Raw genomic sequence first — 21,025 nt, forward strand, 5'->3', positions numbered from 1 at the left:
TCTGCACCTACAGTATTTGTCATCTGGAAATACTTTTGTAAACCTTACACACACTTACAGTACAGCACTCATTCCTGCATATAGTCCTTTATTTTCTTATACTGGGACTGACATGTCATTTTCTCCTCCTTTGAGAAACATTTGACCAGACTGTTTTTTTCAATATTTTATTATTTTAGCTGTTTTTAGTAAGTTTGGTGGGAAATGCAGTACTTGATTGAGGCCTACATAGGCTACATATGTAGTTTTTGTCAGCTTAAAAGTTGTTAAATGTAGGCTACATAACATAGACCTATGTAATCATCTAAAAATACTCAAGTTGGCCGAATGCTAAAAAGACTCCAAATCCCAGAATGATGTATGTTAAATTTCTGTCCATGTCTGGCAGTTCCCTCTGTCTCATGGCTTTGTATAGACAGGCGTGTGCCTTTCCAAATCATGCCCAATCAATTCAATTGACCACAGGTGGACTCCAATCAAGGTGAACGGCTCAAAAGATGATCAAGAGAAAGGGGAGTCACCTGAGCTGAATTTCAAGGGTCTGAATATTTGCGTCAATGTGATATATCATTATTTTTCTTTGCAAACATTTCTAAAATCCTGTTTTCACTTTGTCATTATGGAATATTGAGTGTATAAGTGTACATATAGGGAATGTTTAATTCAAGCCTTTGGTACAGAAAAAGTGAAGCAACAGCTGTCACTGCGCAGAAAATAAATACATACATTTATGTTGTCAATAAATGCCAATAAATTGTTGTTGAACCAGCAATATCTCCGTTTTGTTTTTCACTGTAGAAATCTCAAATGTCATAATGATTTGCCAGTGCAAGAGAGTACCGGCTCCTTTTTTTCTCCACTTAAAGCACTGCGTTGACCATGAACTTGTTGTGCTTTGGGGTCATAATTGAAATAGAACTTTTTTTGTCCCTTTTCCTGACGTTTTTGTCCCTTTTTTCAATGCTTTTGATGCTTTTTAAAACGTTTTTTTGCACTTTAACTTTATTTTTTTAATTCATGGTCAATGAACCTAATGTACATGACATTATACCAAATTTTTAAGTTAAAAAAGCAGAAATTATGAATTATTTTGACTATTAGTCAAGACCAGAGGATGCTATGAAATTGGATAAAACCAAAATGTTATGTAAATAATATTTCTTTTAAATATTTTTTATATTTATATTATACAACGTACATCCATGTTATTTTTGGGCAATTTGGTTGAAAGAAACCCATATTTCTGATATTAAAAACTTTGAAAATGGGTCAAAGTTGACCCGGGGAAAACACAAGGGTTAAGGCCCTCCCTGGCCCTTAACACACACAAACACACAGACTCTGACGTGGTGTTAATGCAGATATCTATGTTTATTAGAAAGATTTTCAACAAACATTTGTCTTTTTACAGAGGAACTGCACGAGTGCAAAATGCAGCTGAACCCAGGGGAGTAAAATGAAGTTTACAGGTCTGTACAGAGTGTGTTTTCACAGGTCAGACCACCAGCCTGGCTCCACCTCCCAGCCTTTATTCATCTGGGCACTGGGTCGTCGAATTTTCACGGTGAGACTGGGGGGAAACAGCGGCAGCCATCTTGGATCAAAAGGCCTGCTGGTTGTTAGCAGGGGACCCAAGATGGCATCTCTATTACCATACACATACACTCTGGATATGTGCAGCCCCAGAAAAAAAATTAAGAAGAAATAAAGATGCTGTACATCGACTCTTCATCCTAATGTGTTAAAACTATAAAATACAAACAAATGTACATGCCGATCTTTCATCTATATAAGTGCAGGGCTCTTTTACAGGTCAAAGACAATAAAAATAGATCTGTAATTCTACAGTCTTATTTTCGATATTCAAGTGTTCTTTCTCTTTTTGTATTGTCAAAAATCTATTTGTGTTTAATTGACATTCTCAATAAGAGCTTATTTTCTCCTCGGTAATCATTCTGAATAACGTGCTATTTTTTAATTATTATTTTTTTTTATATTTAAAGTGTTTTAAATCATCCCGACAACAATAAAACTCTCTTGTACATACAGCGGGATGCATCGTGCGCTGTTTCCCTGACGCCATTTATACAACGTGACTCATTCGCAACCTCTCATGTTTTGCATACGTGAACGAGGAAGAAGTAGAGAGGGAGAGAGAAAGAGAGAAAGAGAGGAAGATCTGCGCTCCAAGCACCGGCGCCAAAATATCCTCCGACCTCACTTGTTTATTTTCCTCCCGTCTTCTCCTCCCTATCTTCACCCTTTTCCTCCCCCTTTTCCTCTCCTCCTCTCCCTCGCCCCGGTGTTTTCCTCCGCCAGGACGCCTCAGTTCCACAGTTTGAGGAAGCTGTCCCAGGATCCTGTGCAGACGCCCATACCGTCATCGGGGACGCCGGTGCAGCTCACCCTGTTGTCATGGCCGGAAAGCACACCTGGGGGAGGAGAGGAGGAGAGGGTATAGAAAAGAAATGAAAGGAAAGAAAAGGAGAGACAGTATGCAACAGAAAGGAAAAATTACAAAATGTTTATTTATTTCTTCTAAATCGATTTGAAGAATAACAAGCTGTTGGGCTTCTGTTGGATGTAATATATATATATATATATATATATATATATATATATATATATATATATATATATATATATATGTAATTAGGTGTTGCCTATTTTATTAATCTTTTAGCAAAACACACAAGGAAACACATCTCATGAAGTCCATTTTTTAAGTCTTTTAGATTTCAAAAGTTGCGTAAGTTAAGTTTCCGCATTATTGATGTTTTCCGTGATGCTGATTTAAATGTCGTCTCAATCCCTGAGTGATTGCATGATAAGAGTTAAGTGTGAATGATTGTCTCTGTCTCTCCCCTTCCTGAAACTAACATTAACCTCCACTCTGAAGCCTCTGCGGGCCATTACTCTGAAATTAGATTCATAACTCTTAGATGCTTAAAGGTCCCATGGCATGAAAATGTCACTTTATGAGGTTTTTTAACATTAATATGAGTCCCCCCAGTCTGCCTATGGTCCCCAGTGGCTAGAAATGGTGATAGGTGTAAACCGAGCCCTGGGTATCCTGCTCTGCCTTTGATAAAATGAAAGCTCAGATGGGCCGATCTGGAATCTTCCCTTTATGATGTCATAAGGGGAAAAGTTACCTCCCCTTTCTCTGCTTTGCCCGCCCAGAGAATTTGGCCCACCAATGAGAAAGAAAGAGAGACATCATGGCTTGCAAACAAGAGAAGCATGGCAGTTGGTCAAGGCCACACCCCCACCCTCCACCCCCCCCTCTCCTCCTCAATAGCATTTAAAGCTACAGACACAGACATGGCACATCCTAAGGAAAGCTCATTGTGGATCTGGCTCTAGTGGCTGTAATTCTGCACCAAGGCTGAATTTCGGGAAAGAGACTTCAGATACAGTATTAGGGGCCCACTAAGGTCTATATAAAAGAGACTTCAGATACAGTATTAGTGGACCACTAAGGTCTATATAAAAGAGACTTCAGATACAGTATTAGGGGACCACTAAGGTCTATATAAAAGAGATTTCAGATACAGTATTAGGGGACCACTAAGGTCTATATAAAAGAGACTTCAGATAAAGTATTAGTGGACCACTAAGGTCTATATAAAAGAGATTTCAGATACAGTATTAGGGGACCACTGAGGTCTATATAAAAGAGACTTCAGATACAGTATTAGTGGACCACTAAGGTCTATATAAAAGAGACTTCAGATACAGTATTAGGGGACCACTAAGGTCTATATAAAAGAGATTTCAGATACAGTATTAGGGGACCACTAAGGTCTATATAAAAGAGACTTCAGATACAGTATTAGTGGACCACTAAGGCCTATATAAAAGAGACTTCAGATACAGTATTAGGGGACCACTAAGGTCTATATAAAAGAGATTTCAGATACAGTACTAGGGGACCACTAAGGCCTATATAAAAGAGACTTCAGATACAGTATTAGGGGACCACTAAGGTCTATATAAAAGAGACTTCAGATACAGTATTAGGGGACCACTAAGGTCTATATAAAAGAGACTTCAGATACAGTATTAGGGGACCACTAAGGTCTATATAAAAGAGACTTCAGATACAGTATTAGGGGACCACTAAGGTCTATATAAAAGAGACTTCAGATACAGTATTAGGGGACCACTAAGGTCTATATAAAAGAGATTTCAGATACAGTACTAGGGGACCACTAAGGCCTATATAAAAGAGACTTCAGATACAGTATTAGGGGACCACTAAGGTCTATATAAAAGAGACTTCAGATACAGTATTAGGGGACCACTAAGGTCTATATAAAAGAGACTTCAGATACAGTATTAGGGGACCATTAAGGCCTATATAAAAGAGACTTCAGATACAGTATTAGGGGACCACTAAGGTCTATATAAAAGAGACTTCAGATACAGTATTAGGGGACCATTAAGGCCTATATAAAAGAGACTTCAGATACAGTATTAGGGACCACTAAGGCCTATAAAAAAAAAAAAAAAAATTTTTGAGGGCATAAAAAAAAAAAAAAAAAAAAAAAATTATGGGGTTTTAAATATATATAGACTTCTAACAGATTTCAATTCTCAGTTTGTTTTTCTACATTTATTCATCATGAAAACCTGAATAAATCGACCCCATCCCCACTCACCAACTTTCTCTCCCTTCAGTGAGTCCCAGATGTGGCAGTTGAAGTCGTCGTAGCCGGCAAAGAAAAGGCGGCCTGAGTTGGAGAGAGCTACAGACGTGACGCCCGAGTTCAGGCTGGTGTCCTGGTAGTTCATCACCTCCTGGTCGGAGCGCAGGTCGTACATCTTGCAGGAGCAGTCGTCGGAGCCTGTGATGAAGCATTGTCCATTGGGCATGTACTGAGGTGGGAAGAGAAGAAGAAGACAAAGCTTGTGTTTGTATTCATGTGTGGCGCTGATTTTGAAGGTCCAATGTTTGGGAATTTCTCCCATCTAGCGTTGAGATCATATATATCTCAATCAACTCTCTCGCGCCGCGTAGTTCAAAGTACGTATTACAGCTACGGTAGCCTTCACACGTTTTTCTGATGACTCTTGCTCTTTTCAATATCCTTTTTCTTTTTCTGGGCGAAGAAGAAGACTCCTGTCTCTGAAATTTGGATTTTGAATACTTGTGGTCCTCCATGTTTTTATGCTACAATACCCATTGGCTGGCAAATCATTAAAGCTTTTCTTAATTAATTCACATTTAAAAGAAAACTTTAACTTTCTGTTTAAAATCTTGGTCCTCACTGGCCACCGTACACCGAGAAGCGAAACAAAAGGCCGCTCTACAAAAAAAAAAAAGCTAGTATCTAAGCATCTGGAAAACTGAATTGCAGGTAATTCTATATTACTTTCAAAAAGCAAAAGCCGATTAATTAAGTCAATGTATTAAGATACTACGTAATTAAATTAAGTATCAACCCACATGCAAACAATGTAAAGAAACATTGATGTTTAAATGTATTCAGCACTCATAATCTGTTTTATTTTCCCTGGAGAAAAATTGGCTAGTGGAAAATCTGAATGGCTGGTAACTTTGAAAATCTGATTGGCTTTTAACTTTGAAAATCCACTAGCCATGTTGGCTGGTGATTAAAAAAAAGAAAAAAGAAAGAAGTTAATTTAAAGCCCCGCTCACATTGATGGCGTTGATGTCGCTGGTGTGTCCGGAGAAGGTCTGCTTGCAGGTCCCTTCCCTCAGGTCCCACAGCTTGGCCAGAGAGTCACAGGCTCCAGAGATGAAGGTGTTCATGTCGGCGGAGAGAGCCAGCGACATGCAGTCTCCAATGTGGTTGGTGAAGATGATCTTCTGCTTGCCAGTCTCCAGGTCCCACAGACAGCTGGAGAGGAGAGGGAGGAAGAGCGTTATGAGTGCAAGGAGAGAATGAAAAGGATCAAACATATTTGGGTCTAACCATTATTGGGCCTTTTTTTGTGAGGTGAATATTCATTTATAAATGCCAGTTTTGAGTAGCTTTTCCTCCGCTCCGTTTCATATCGGACCTGTGAAAACCAAACTATGAGGATCGTGAAGCAGTAAACAAATTTGACGTTTAGAAGAAGGCAACTTCCAACAGGACACAGCGTGTTCGGATCTCTCAGAAGTGAGATCCAAAAACACACCTGCAATTACTGCTTTGGCCACAGGTGCCGGCCAAAAGAGAACAAAACGGATATCTTTGAGTTTTTACTGAGTGGATTTGATTCGTCAGGAAATAGCCACGGCCAGGGGAGCAGTTTGGGATTCCAAACATGACATTTTGCAGATGTTTCCAGCTGACAATGATCGATGGTAAACTCACCAGGTGGTGTCGCCGGAGGCAGTGAGGATCTCAGTGTCGCTAAGGAAACGAGCGCAAGACAGGTAACCTGGTTGGGAAATGAACATGAACAATCAGTCCGACCGAACATCAACTCATTTATGTTTGTTCTTTCATGTAACGTCATCTTTCATTTCGATGTTGCCCCTGAGTGCGTGTTTTCAGCCAGGAGACAAAATGGCGCTTGAGGACGTCATCCTCACCTGTGTGCGCGTCCAGCTCCCTGAGGGTCTTGGGGCTGGCGGCCTTGATGTTGTACACTGTGCACATGTTATCCAGACCGCCGCTGGCCACCAGGTTACCGGAGGGGGCGAAGGCGACGCTCATCACCCAAGCTGACTTTAGTGGGACAGCAACCAACTGGGAAGTGGAAATTTGGTTAGTTTTTAGTTGATTTACAGCCTCCTTCACATATATCAGGGTATAAGCTGCATTGGAAACCAGTCTTTAAAGGCTGTACTCTGTAAAAAACAAAACAAAAATGCCTAAGAAATCCACAGTCATTTAGTAAGTTTGTGCACAGTAAATTATTGTATACTGTTTCACAGTAGAATACTGAGTTACACTTGAAGGTATCTACATAAGAGTGACATGACACTGTCATGAACGTGTCATAAACATTATAAAGAAGTCATAAACGCTTATGACATAACTCTTCTTTTAGTAAGTGTCATTCGGTTTTTGTCATGACAAGTTATGGTTAGAGTTAGGGTTAGAGTTAGAGTTAGGGTTAGGGCTCATGTGTCATGTCATGTCACTCTTATGTAGATACCTTCAAGTAAAGTGTTAGCGAATACTGTGTATTCAATTGAAAATTACAGTAATTATCAAACCCAAACAGAATCGGCAGATTTCTTCCCCCAGCTTTGTTCCTGAACGAAAATCTGCAGAATCTAGCTGGCTGTTTGTCTGCTTGGGTGGAGATGTGTTAACATTCTAAGTTTAATTTTAATTTGTTCAAAATCTGCGGACAAATTCTGCAAATTTCTGCGTCCTCAGATTACGGGCGGCCCTTGGTAATCGTTGAGCTGATCACAATAATCAACAACATACTGGATAAAATCACAGTAACAATTATGTACAGTAACTTGTGTTTTATTGTTTACAGTGACGTGATCTTACCTTGTTCCCTGTGTAGCAGTCCCAGACGAGAAGCTTGCCATCCTGTGATGCACTGACCATTGACCTGTGAGAGAGACGAGAAAGTCACCGTCTGCGTTTGAAGAAATCATTATTATTATTATTATTATTCTTTTTTTTTATTCAGACAACGTTGTGGGTCAGATGCCTGAGAGCAGAGTCTCGTGTTGCAGGCAGTACTGCTCATCATCATCAATAAAGTCTATCTTGTCTTAAGCCTCATGTTGTCCTCGGGTCAAATTTGACCCGCTTTCAAAAAATCTTTACAACAGAAAATACGGGACGTCAAAATAAGCGCTGAAAATGTAAAAAAAAGATAAATATTAGGAATAGCAAAAACAACAATGAAAAAACTGTAAGAAACAGTGAAAGAAGACCTGCAAACTTTAGAAAAAGTCACAAAAACGTCGGGAAAAAGCCATAAAAATTTTGAAAAAAGTGACCAAAGCGTTGAAAAAAAACAACACAAAAACGTTGACATTTTTTTTCATGGTGGACAGGAAGACAACACAAGGGTTGATACCTGTGTCTTAAAGTTGAGTATATTAGAGCTTAAGCTCCATAAATGTTGTTGGAGACAAACTTACAAAAATAATCTGACCAACAAGTCCTCTAAACCGTACAACGATACACAGAAGCGTTTCATAAATTAGCACCCCTATGGCGGCAGGAAATACGACTCCATATCTAAACCAGACAACGTAACTGTCACGGGTTCATTAATGTTGTCGCGCTTGTATTTCGTTAACTTCCTCTCTGCTTTCTTTCCAGCATAACTACTTTAAGGGAGCCACCGTTATTACCCTAAATATGAGTCGTAATTGTATTATGTGGGCCTTTTTGCTGGGGGCAGGACGGTCTCTATCTGACAGGTGGATGACTACAGTGAAGTAACATTACATTCGAGTGCGGCTTTTCTGAAGCTTCCACATTTAAACTACCAATTCTAGTCTGTAGCTATCCAGTCCAATGAGTGAAAAGAAAAATAATGTTATGACAAAAGTTCATTCTTTCTTTGAGTTTGTCTTTGTGTGTCCAAAATGGGGAATGGAGGGACTTCCACAGCTACTTCACTAAACCATTCAGATCGTTTCTGCCTTTAGAGAAATATTGTAAAATAAGCCTGAGTTTCAGGGTCCTGGTACTGTGCGTGCTGGCTCACTGTCACCCTATCATGGTTTACATGGGACACTTGAACGGAGCCATTGATAATGTTGTGCCTGTGCATCGGAAAAGTCTTCACCTGCTGTCAGCAGACCAGTGCAGCGAGTAGATTTTAGCCAGGTGACCCTTGAGGTTCTTCCTGAGCTTTAGCTGGACTCGGCCCACCGCGGACGCCCCTCCTGCTGCTGTTGCCATGGTGCCGTCATTCACAGCCTTACGGGCCGCCTGGTGGTCACACGGGGAGTTACATGTTGGTGTGAGAGAAGAGAAGAAGAAGAACAAGGGAGAGTAAGGAAGGTAAACTGCACCTAGATTTCCTCCCAGCATGCAGTTTGAAGTTGAGTTCATCAGGCTTATGTAATGCAGGCTCAATTAAAAGATGACACATTAACAGATGTGTAGATGGTTGTTGTAAGCCATTTCAACTTTATATTTTAAAAGGCACGAGGATAAGTAGTGGAAGTGACAGCAGCTTTCATGCAAACATGCAGCCCAAAGTGCCCCAACATTGAAACAACACAGACAAAAAAAACTAAATCAAAAATGAACCAACAATAAATATAATTTTGCATGACTAAAAAACGACAACAACAAAAATATAGATGAAATAAACACCAGGGATGAAAATAATACAAATGAATCCAAATTAAAAGTTAAGGCTATAATATTACTCCAAATTAAAAGCCAGATTAAAAAGACAGGACTAGGAGGACTAGAAAATACTAGATACTATAGAGTTGCTTTTCTATATATATATATACATATAGTCACTGTCCAATGAAAACCATGTATCTCCAATTTTGCTGATTTTCTGGAAAAGAGTTATTTACGAAGATAAACTTAAGGGGTCTTTTTGGAGATACGTTTTTTTTTACAGGACCGCAACGCTATGTTTTGTGTAATCGGGGTGTCACAATGCTTACACATATCTGATCCACCTTCATCAGGAAGCACTGTGTGTGTCAAGTTGCTCACCTCAATCTTTGTACGGAGGCTATCGCACTCCTTTTTCAGCGCATCCATTTCCGCTTTCTCAGCTGCCATGGCGACGTTTGCTAGGGGATGTTACTGACGGGAAGAACAAAACTGTCACTCTGAAACAGGGAAAGAGGGACAAAGAGAGAGAGAGAGAGAGAGAGAGAGAGAGAGAGAGAGAGGGGACGGGAATAAAGAAGAGAAGACAATGCAATGTGTTAGTTAAGTAAAGTATCAGAACACCAACTCCTGCAGGAATTGACTGCCTCTGGGCCAACACTGGGTTTCCCCGACTGTTATAAGATACAGTACAGGTTCAGCAGAGGTTCACTGTGGACCAGGCTGTGCATCACCCAGGGACCCTGATACCTTGATCTGGAACACATGGGTTGCTGTTACAACATCAAATCTGGGGCAAAGATTAGACACATACCTGACCGGTTTAATCCCTCCCTAAACCCAAAGTTGTAATACCGTTATTAGCTCTCACGCTGGTCCAGCTATGATGTACTGTACAGAGTGCGAAGGGAGGGAGAGATGAACAAAAACGGTGACACGAATGTAAAGGGAAAAAAAAAATACTGACCATGGTAGGAAAGAAATAAAAGAAGCAGAAAGGAAAAGACTAGCAAAGTATACTTAGATGTAGCAGAGACAGGATTTGGAAAGAGAAGAGAACACCCATTGCGAAGGACAGAAGGAAAAGAAGGGAAGGAAGTGAAAAGGGGAGCTAAAACCTTATTTAGACTTTTCTCAATGTATATGAATGGGTTGCAAAAAAACAGCTCCCCAAACTGTGTCAGTGAATTACACAGCTGAGCTTTAATGTTCAATATAGATTAATCAAACGTCACTTTTATTAACTGAATCTGACATTACACTTTAGGGTCCGTTATCTCAAAGAACTTCGGAGCAGCTCATCTTGTGGTGGTGTTTTGACATTTCTCATTTCGAGAGATCTAACGCAATTTTTCGTCCTTCATTATTAAGATGGAATTCAACCTTGATGATGATGATTTATAGTTGTTTGTTAGTTAACATCAGCTTTGTGAGGTCAACTCTTTTTTGGGGGGGGGGGGCTTGTTAAGAAGAGAGTCAAATGGCTGCGTTTCTAAACCTTTCACTCCTCGTATTAAATGCCCTCACTGCCTTTCCTAACTGACTGGTTTCTTCACTTCAACTTCATTTTCATTTCAAGCCCTGCGTGCGCAACGTCAGTGCCTAATACTCTGTAATAGGATACTGACACCTGGCCTTTTTAACTCCAACAGCATCCATGCACAATTCCGCTCATTGGCAAAGTAGCTCATCGAAAACTCTCCACTAAGGATGATTGTTGATGCTGAATAGGGAAAATGACTAGAGCATCATTTAAGGACATGCAATTCGTTATGCTACAGAAAATCAGCAAGGAACTTCAACCAGTTGTTAACTAAAGGCTCAACCCATTCTTGCATTCTTACGTTCATTTATATCTCTAACTTTCATCTAAAGATGTGATTCAACGCTGCAGTTTGTGGGGACACGGGGAGAAATTGAAACTTTTAGAGAAAATTATGGAACAATTTGAAAATGAATAATCGATTAATTAATTTGGTCATCATGCAGCTTCTCAAATGTGAGGATGTGCAGCTTTTCTCTGTTTGATACCATACATTTGATGTCTTTACGTTTTAAAATCTTCAGTGGACAAAACGAGCAACTTTAACATGTCACCTTGGCAAATTGTGATGGCATTTTCCACTTGTTTTCTGACATTTCATTCACTGAACACTTAATAAAGTAATGGCAAAATCAATCAAAAGGATAATTGTGAATGGAAAGTTGCAGCCCTACGTACAGTATGTGTTTTGCACAATGAAATCAAAAGATCATTTCAACGGACGAGTTGAAGGTTGAGCACAGGACTTTAAATCCCGGGCAGGAGATCTTAAGGGAGGCTTTATCTCCTGTCATCCGATTACTGACTGCTCTTTACCTAAGGATCAGAGAGAGAGATTGAGGGGGGGAGATGTGGAGGGTCTCTTATAGTCAAACATCAGCAGCTCCTCCTCTACTCTCCCCTTCTGTTATGTGATGGAAAAGATGGTGCATTTGTGCTCTCACACATACATGTCTCCACTCTCAAGTGAAACTATTTTCTAAAGCTAAAAAGCATCCGAATTCCAAAGAACAATTGAAAATGTACGAAACAACATCAACCCAAGCTATAAGGATCCTGTAGTGTAGAAATGGGCCAACTGAGCGAGCTGGATGAGGTTTGGCCTTGTTTGATGGATCAGGCTGCAGCTTACTGCTGCCACACCTGAGGCACCAATCCTCTTTGGCAGCTTCCCTACAATCCAAAGATCACCTTCAGAGGGTTTAAGGAATCGTCACTTTGGATGTAGTCTATGGGCCCTTCCCCGCATCCACAGCTTTTCATTCAAGCAAATTTTTTTGGGCCCTCCTGACATGAGGGCCCTGGGTACTCAGTTCCCTTTTTCCCTCCAGTCTGACGCCCCTGGCAATCGTACATGGAAGAACTACTTCTATTACCCGCAAGAAACCGATTTGAAAACGTTAAGGAGCCTGTAGCGTGGAGAAGCGTTCTGGCATGAAAAATACAACTAGAAAGAATAATTTTTTTTTAAAACAGCTCAGAAGTCAACATTGGGATAAAGATTATGCTTCTCCAAAATCGCTGTAAATGCACAAATGGCAGCTGCAGCTATATATGCAGCTATACAGTATATTTCATGGTTTGAAGGCAGCCATGTGCAGAAAATCGCCAATAATATACAAAAAGTTTCCCATCAGTTTCCTGTGTTGCACACTGAAGCAAAAGTCCACTTCCTATCACAAAGTAAGATCATTCGTGCTTCCCAGCTTTTCACCGCAGCTCCAAACGTTCTCCAACAGCAGAGGAAGCAGCTGAAGAGGGCACAACTACAGAAGAATAAAAGGAGAAACTCACTTTTTCCACACACAACGTGGGCCCTTCTCTTCTTCTGCAACCGTGCAGCTCCTGGTCCCAGACACCTCCGGCTCTTTTTTAGATTCCACAATCCCAGGGTGAACAACCTGGCTCCTCCGACGCTCTCCCCCGGCAGAATGATAGCAGCTTACTTGTGAGAAACTCTCTCTTTCTCTGTCCCTTCCTCCACGGTGAAGAACAGATGAGGATTGGAGGGGATGAAGGAGATAAGGGATGAAGGGATAAAGCTCAAAGATGGAAATAGAGAGGGAAGGAGAGGGAGAGAGAAATTTAGAGAGAGCATGGTTAGAGATGGTAAACCGATTGGAGGAAGAAAATGGGGTCATGAGGTCAGAAGACAAGATCAGGTGACGAAATAAAAGAAGTAGAGAAAGGGAACAGGTGGAGGTGAAATGTGAGAATATGAGCGAGGAGAAAAGAATTGTGGAGGTTTGCAAAGAAATGATACCTGTCGTAATTGATACTCAATTACGCACAGAGGGAAGGAAACTGACACATCAGCCATGCACCTAACTATATTACACTTTCCGGGTGCAATGACAGCAAATTAAGAGCAAGAGCAAAGTAAAAATGAGCCTCATCATCTTTGAATTGTTTTAAGGAAGCACGATGAATCATTTGCAATTTCATTTGCAATTTCTGATTCATAAATATGAGACTTTATTTTTTTATTTCTTTGGTTCCTTTGATTTTTTTTAGGTCCCCAGTGTCCTGTGACAACAGAGAGGTGACATTGTATTCTGATCTTTGGCATTGCAGTGCATGTTTTCTCTCAGGATGCAGGAGCGAGGATGGATAGTCTGGGGCAGAGGTGGACATGGGTGAATTGGTTTGTCAGAGCTAATGAGCTGAGCCCGGTTAATCAGGGTCTAATAGGATATCCGGGGATGGGCAATCTCGTTAGGGAATTAGAGCAGGTCAGGCTGAACGTGCGTCACGCCTGACACACAGAGAAGGCAGGTACGACAAGTGGCTCAAGAGTCAAACGCAGAGTTTCGCCCTTTAAAAGTATTCGACCAAAAAACCAGACCATATCATCTGCTCTTTTGAAATAACTGGTATTGGAAATGGTCAAACGCAGGAGAGGCAGACAGTTAAGCAGGACAGGAGGGAGGTTTTTGGGTCGATCCGTGACAGGATGTAGAGTAGGTATTGGCCTCCAATGAGAGATGATCTCGTTCGGCCCGCCCCATACCTTGACATCCTGTAATCTGACTTGTGACTTGTGGTCAGATGTTCCTATTTTCTTCTAAGAAAGGAGGGTGGTTCGGGACCCCACATGGATAATAATCTGTGCGATGTTACCTACATGGGCAGGTCAGAGGTCAGGATCAGCTACACAGTGACATCTTGGAACTGGTAGAGATCCTGTGTCTTTCTCAATGACACAATAGCAAAGGTTAAAAGATGAAGGTTCGGGGGTTGAAATACAGTATGATCTAATGCAGCCTGCTGATCTGGCAACAGTTTACCTATTGTGATACAATCCGATCACGGCTGTTTTGTGGTTCGTATCCCATCATCTACTGGCTTCACCTCTGTTCACCAGTTGATTCTGAAAGGAGTTACGAAATCAAAGCGACACGAAGAAGGGTTGAGTTCACAATGTCCTAAAGGTTCAATTAGACACACGAGAATATATACATTTTCTAACAATCGCTCCATTCACTTCGATGATGTGAGAGTAGATGTATAAGAAAGAGGCTCCATAGAGTATGAGGATTGGTTTACGGTAGGTTCACGCAGATAAATCCTCAGGAAGGAAAACAGGATAAGAATTTATGATGCCAAATTAAAACATGATTTTTTTAACAAAGCCTGAATGAGGCTTTATTTAGAGTTTTTAGAGAATGGAATGTAACGTAATCACAACACCAGGCTTGCTAACAGCATCTCTTCTGACTCCATGCATGTTTTAAATTATGATTACCAACTTCTGCCTTCTAACAGGCGATTTAGAGTCCATTCATTTATGTACAACAGGCTCAAGAACTGTTTTATACATCAGTCTATCCTGTTGCTAAACCCAAATCAAACTGCTGCCAATTAAGATCTGGATCCAAGGTTATCATGAAACATATATTTTTTTTGTCATGGCTGTTGATGTGTCTTCATGTTTGTACTATATGTGCAATTGTTGTCTAACTCTCTGTGTTATTTCCGTTTTTTTGAGCGGAGCTGCTCGGGAATGCAAAATATATTTCAGTGTAAACTGACAATAAAGTTGTATCGTATCATATCATTGAGACCATAAATATTTTACATCAAACATAAGTTAGTGAAATCAACTAGTAGTTTTTCATTAACTTAACTTAATATATCGGTTTTATTAATTTCAAGTTAAAGGTATAATATGTAACATTTAACCCCTCTAGTTGCTCTAACTTCTGGCAAACACAGGAAACACCGGATGATACGTCAGAGAGGAATTTCTAAATCATATATTGTCACAGAATCTTACTCAGTAACAGTAATACAGCATGTCTTCTGCCACACGGCATCATTAATTGCATGCCAATATCCAGTAGTGATATACAAATAAAAGTAACCATTATTTAGAGCCATTATTTAGGGTCCACTATTCTCTATTTAAGCTCTGTTTTTGGTCTCCACCAACTCCTTCATGAAATATCTGTCTCTTCAGCTGCTAATTGCTCCTCTATGTAAGTATCTGACTTTGTCCATCTGTTGTTAGGTGCTAAGCAGGTAGTGTACAGTGACATTCATGAGAGATTATTTTGCTGCCTGATGCTTCTGGAAACAGGGTTGATGAGAGAAAGTGAACCAAAATATTAAACTGGGTCAGATGACCAAAACCAAGAGCTGAATGACACCAAAATGCTGGGTAAAGTAATTCTCGGTGGGTTCACCAACACGAGCATGGGCTTTGAGTTTCCAACATGTTCTGTGGTCTTAAACCAGGGAACTTCAACAGGGGGTCCGGGGCCCTGGGGTGTCCTCAGAGTCAATGAAGGGAGGCCTCCAAATTATTGTACATTTTTGACATTTTTTTCAAGAATTAAAAAGTCTTGAATCAAACATGAATCCAATATATTTTTAGCAAATATAAATCCCCACTGCTTACTGGCCTATAGGTAAAGTAGTCAATAAGGCCATCTACAGATACAGTGTGTTTATGTGTAACATTAACATGTGTAACATTAAAACATGATTTATAAATCATGTTTTAATGATTTTAATACCTTAGTATTCGATGCAAAAAAAAGTATGTATAAAAGCTTTAGGCCGCCCTACAAGTTATTGTATGCCCAGTTTAATATTCAACTTCATTTTATACAATATATGTAGTAGGGGGTCCGTGCTCTGTCTCTGTTTCAGGGTCCTTGGCTTAAAAATTTTTGAAGACCCCCGTCTTAAACGATAGCACAGACACATCACTTACATATCCAGAGGTAGAGGTTTTATTTCCTGCTTTGGGTCACAAGTTGGCAAAGAGCTAATTTTTTTGTTAAATTACAACTGAACTTTACGCCAGGTTAGAAACCTCAGGGTTAATGACTGATTTGCTGAACAAGTTATCGACAAGATCAGGCGATACGAAGGAGTTCTGCAGTTCTGTGTTAATGCTCGTCAGAACATTAAAACCTCAAACATGGTCTTCAGCCAACATTCTCACTTTCAAGAAGAACATTTCATTTTAATCTCTAGCTGACAGCAAAAAAAGAAAACACGAAATAACTTGGAAAATGTGAACCTCTCTTCTCAGGTAATGTACCCTATAGTTACTACACTGCAGCTCGAAGCCACAGGTCTCATCATTGGCTGAATATCCTGCTAATCCAGCGACATCATCATCATGCTGAGATTGTCGGTGGTGTTTGATGGCCTAATCTAATGGGGATTTTTTAGATTAAGTCTCACCTCGCATTGTGTCTATTTTTAGTAATTGATGCACCAGGTTTTGAGATCAGGCCTGCTGACATCATGCAGCCACATCACTGCTACACAGCTCTGGTTGGCTGCGTGGCTCATCCATTACTCCATGCAATCCATGCACAGGTTTAAGGAATGAAAGATTTTGTGAATCATGTGTTCCATCAAAGCTTCCTCAAGCAAGGCACTGAAGTCCAACCCGCTTCTGAACGTCTTCTGACTTATTTCTTACAACATTATTATGTTTCTAGCAGTTATCAAAGCACAGTTTCCACATTAAAGTCAAATCAGTACATACTGCATAGTATTTCATATATGATTGTGTCCCACATCTATTTCATTCAGGAAAGGCTCTTTAAATGGCCAATTTGGCCAATGGCCAAAACAGGAGGAATGATTGCAGCATGCAGAACTTTGAAGGTATAATGTTGGATTCAAGACAGACAGGACAAATTGTGAACCCTTAAAGTGGTTATTTCCTTTGCATAAATGTAAATTCTTACTGTTTTTGAATGTACATCATAAACACACCTTTTAGAAATCTTTAAATAATGGTGTACATATTTTGTGTTCTACATGATTGTAAAAAAATAGTTAATCTAATTTCAGAGAAGGGATATTTACTGGAGACTATAACTAAATGATTTGAGCACTATGTAGAAGTCTGAAAAGACAAACATTAAGACTTTACTTCTCATTGGTCTGTTGCTTGATGTGACATTAGCACACAGAGTTCGTAAAGAGCATGTGTGTTCCTCCGTGGTGTAGTCTAGTTTTTTGTAGTGGCTATACTGTCATTTTTTTCCGTCCAAGCATTAGACTTGCCCGTCCCAGAGCGACGCGTCCGAGAGTGCCAACCCCATAGTTTCTTTGTAACACAACCGTGTAAAGCATCAGCCTCATCTTGGCTCATTTTCTGTAGTTTTTGTAACCTTAACATGTGCCGCAGTGTCAGTCAAAGCGGCAGTAGCTTTAGGGACCGACTTACTGTACCAAAACACTGAAAGTGTGTAGTTTAAATTGGCTTTCGTGTCATATATCTACTTTAGTGATTCACATTAGTTAATTTCAAATTTGCGCAGAGAATGAAGTAACCTTAACATGTGCTGCAGTGTCAGTCGAAGCAGCAGTAGCTTTAGGGGCAGGCTTACTGTACCAAAACACTGAAAGGGTGTAGTATAAATTGGCTTTCATGTCATATATCTACTTTAGTGATTCACATTAGTTAATTTCAAATTTGCGCAGAGAATGACCGCCAAGTAACTGCGTTGTTGTTCCTAGGCGACTCGCAACACAGACGGGGTGAATTTATGAACGCAAGTGTGAAATCATCGTTACGTTATTCCTTACATTTTTGTAAGTGGGTATATGGAAATCCTTGACCTTTCCTAGTGGGTATACTCCGTATACCTGCATACGTGATACTATACCAGACTACAGACCACACAACTACTCTATTCCCTCTCTCTCTCACTGTAATCTGGGCTAATGACCTGTGACACAAGAGGGATGGCTGACTTACTGATAACTCCCTGTGGTAACAAGCTCAGGAGGGAAGGAGTACAAACCGTGTGGCACAACAAACATCGCTCCACCTTTGGCTTCTTCTACAAGAAAGGAAGCGGATAAGATGACATGGAAGATGATGGAGAGACAAAACCTCAGGGGGAGATTTGAGACTTGTTTTTTGAATAGGTGAAGTGCAAAGAAAATGTTTTGTCAGGCGGAATTATTCTGTGACAAAAAAACTAGAATGAAAAAAGCTAGAGGTGAGAAGTTAAAGTATTGTTTCATGTTTATGTTCCTTTCATGGTTTTTCTCTGTTGTTCTACTCGTGTAGTTTTGCACTGCTTCTTTGTATTTTATGTACACCCAACAAATGCATTTCTTTCTATGAATAATAAAGTTGAATTTGATTGGATTTGTCTGAATACATGTTTAAGTAAATCATAAAATTAAAGAGGAACTAGGTTGCTTTCAAAAGTTTTTTATATACAGGTTACTCTTAACCTAGCCTCGTGAGACCATCCTGATCTCGCGAGCTCCAGTTTTCCACTTGCAGATCAGTCTGGCATCTTGAGATGTTATTTGGAGCCGTTCGCCAAACGACCGGGCCAATCAGCGTTGGTTTTGACGCGGGTTTAGGTGGTGATAGACAGATGGTTTATCCAATCAGCTAACCAGTATTTTCAGACAGCGGTAGCCCCAATTCTGTTAGCTGCTCGCTAATGCTTTTTTCTCTTGGATCCTTCTTTTGGAATATGGACTGGGCTAGTGGTTGTATTTTCATACGCTTCATTGATCTGATTGGTTGATTTGGCCCGTCTATCACCAACATAGGTGATAGACAGATGGTTTATCCAATCAGCTAACCAGTATTTTCGCCCCTTCCCAAAAGTTCTCCAACAGAAAGTTCCCAGATGGATATGCCGAGCAAATGCGAAGCAGTCAATCTGGCAGAGTCAGGTTACTCTTAACCCTGTTAAGAAAAGAAATCCTGTTATAATCTAATGTAAATGAACTTTTTGTTTTAAAGTAGCTGGAAGAGAGTTTATAAGAAGGTTAACTTCCTTATTCTTCAAAGAATGATTTAAATTGCTTAAAATCCAGATTTGGTTTTCAAAACACAATAATTAAAAAGTGTATAAAGTCTGGCAGCCCTGTATGTTTATCAATAAATGAGTTTTGTACATTCAAAATATCTCATTTCTACTTTTATGAACCAAAACTTAAACTTTCTCATTTAAAATGCAGCAGGAGGTGTAACTTGTCCCTCCAACTAATTCCCAAGTTTTTAGAACAACTAATATCAAGTTTTCCTAACAACTATGCTAAGTCTTTACAACTAATTGCAAAGTTTTTAGAACAACTAATATAAACTGGCAACTTGCAATTATAATAGTCAGAACAACGCAATGTTTCAAGTCCCATGGACAAATTTTGTTTTTGTTAACACAACATGAAATAAGATGCATGCTGACAAAAAATGAAAAACCATCAAATGCTTCATTTCCTGCATTCTGGTGATTTTTTCTGCAACAACTGGTGCCTTTTCCACATGCAAATGTCTTTATTCATGTACGTATTATTATCATTAATTAATTAATCTGCTGTATTGTTCAAAACTTTCTGCAGATTCAAAACCTTACACCTGTTCGGGATGTTTTTTTAAAGGAATTATGCACATCTTAACACATTTTTGTTTTTGCTTGCCACAGCATTTAAACTCTTTGACTTCATTACCCTGGCCAATTTTGATTATTTATTTATTATTTATTATTTAAAATTTAGTAGCACTAATAACTGAGTGACTGGGAGTAAGTCCTTAGAGCTTGTTGGTATAACAGAAGAAAGCGTCTTTATCACTCATATCTCCATCATAATGATGTAATGTAACCCCACCACCATCCCCGTAAATAATGCCTATGCCTCTGATGCATTTATCATAAAAAAAACAATCTACTTTAGTTGCTCTTCCACCTTAAGGCAGCTGCAGGTTGACTGGAGATCTCTTGTGTTAGCAGTGCCACCTGCTGGCCAACAACAACAACAACAAGGATGAGAGGACAGACAACCCCTAACCCTAACCCTAACCCATCACAGAAACAAACCATCATATCATGTTTCATGAAGATTAGTTGTTTTATTCATTTATTAAATTGAGTCACACTGTATGAGTTGGTTTACATCTTTTTGTATCAATACGCTCTCGCTCTTCTAGCTGTTTTTATTTTTTTTTGTCTCCACCAACTCCAGAGAAAAACATCTGGCTCTTTAGCCACTGATGCAGCTGGAGACTGAATCAACACAGTTACAATTAAAACCAAAACAATGAGCTTAAAGACGCTAAAACACTTTCACAATTCTCTGTGGGTTTGCCGCTATGAGCAATATCTTTCACATTGCACGTTCATCTGACTCACTGTGATTAGAGCAGCTTCAAAATACTTCACATAGTGTAACGAAAACTGGGACAACTAGGTGTGACAATTACAGTTTTTTCCAACTGCTTACACACAAAATCTTTTCATGTCACACGATTTTTGAAACCTCTCACTCAAAGTGCAAAACTACACAGCAAATCTCCAAAACCATAAACTATTTCTCAGCCTTTCACTCAGTTTTCAATTGCATAAAACACTTTTCTCTACCTAAGACACAAAAATCTAACAAGAAGTGACTTGCTATCCATTTCTAACCACAACCAATCAAAATGCTACACTTATTTACCAGGGCACACACACAAACTCCTCACATGTGCAAACACATTATGTCAATACTGAACACTAACCAATCATTGCTTTAGTATAGGCCTATACATAGGTCAAAGGTCAGATTACCTGTTTGGAACAATGGATGCCAACAATAGACAGAGAGCAAGAGGAGGAGGAGGGAGAGACAGGGGATAACAACGAGGAGGAGGAGGAGGGAAGAAGAGTAAGAAGGAGAGCCATTTCTGATGAGATCAGGGAGAGAAGCCCATCTTGAGTAGCTTTACAGTGGCGTCCATACTGCATGCAACTATCTA

General features: G+C 39.8%; 1 protein-coding gene across 1 annotated transcript; it reads right to left on the reverse strand.

The window, feature by feature from the left end:
- Positions 1–1,347: 1,347 nt before the first annotated feature.
- Positions 1,348–12,802, reverse strand: gnb3b (guanine nucleotide binding protein (G protein), beta polypeptide 3b). The gene is made up of 9 exons (XM_039820650.1): positions 12,583–12,802; positions 9,627–9,745; positions 8,731–8,876; positions 7,470–7,533; positions 6,551–6,707; positions 6,330–6,396; positions 5,666–5,867; positions 4,665–4,881; positions 1,348–2,432 (listed from the first exon to the last, which is right to left on the reverse strand). Exons 2-9 carry the CDS (start codon positions 9,693–9,695, stop codon positions 2,326–2,328), a joined length of 1,029 nt encoding a protein of 342 aa, XP_039676584.1. The 5' UTR covers positions 9,696–9,745; positions 12,583–12,802; the 3' UTR covers positions 1,348–2,325.
- Between the last annotated feature and the right edge of the window lie 8,223 nt (positions 12,803–21,025).

Source organism: Perca fluviatilis, chromosome 13 (assembly GCF_010015445.1).
Source record: "Perca fluviatilis chromosome 13, GENO_Pfluv_1.0, whole genome shotgun sequence".
Lineage (NCBI taxonomy): Eukaryota > Metazoa > Chordata > Actinopteri > Perciformes > Percidae > Perca > Perca fluviatilis.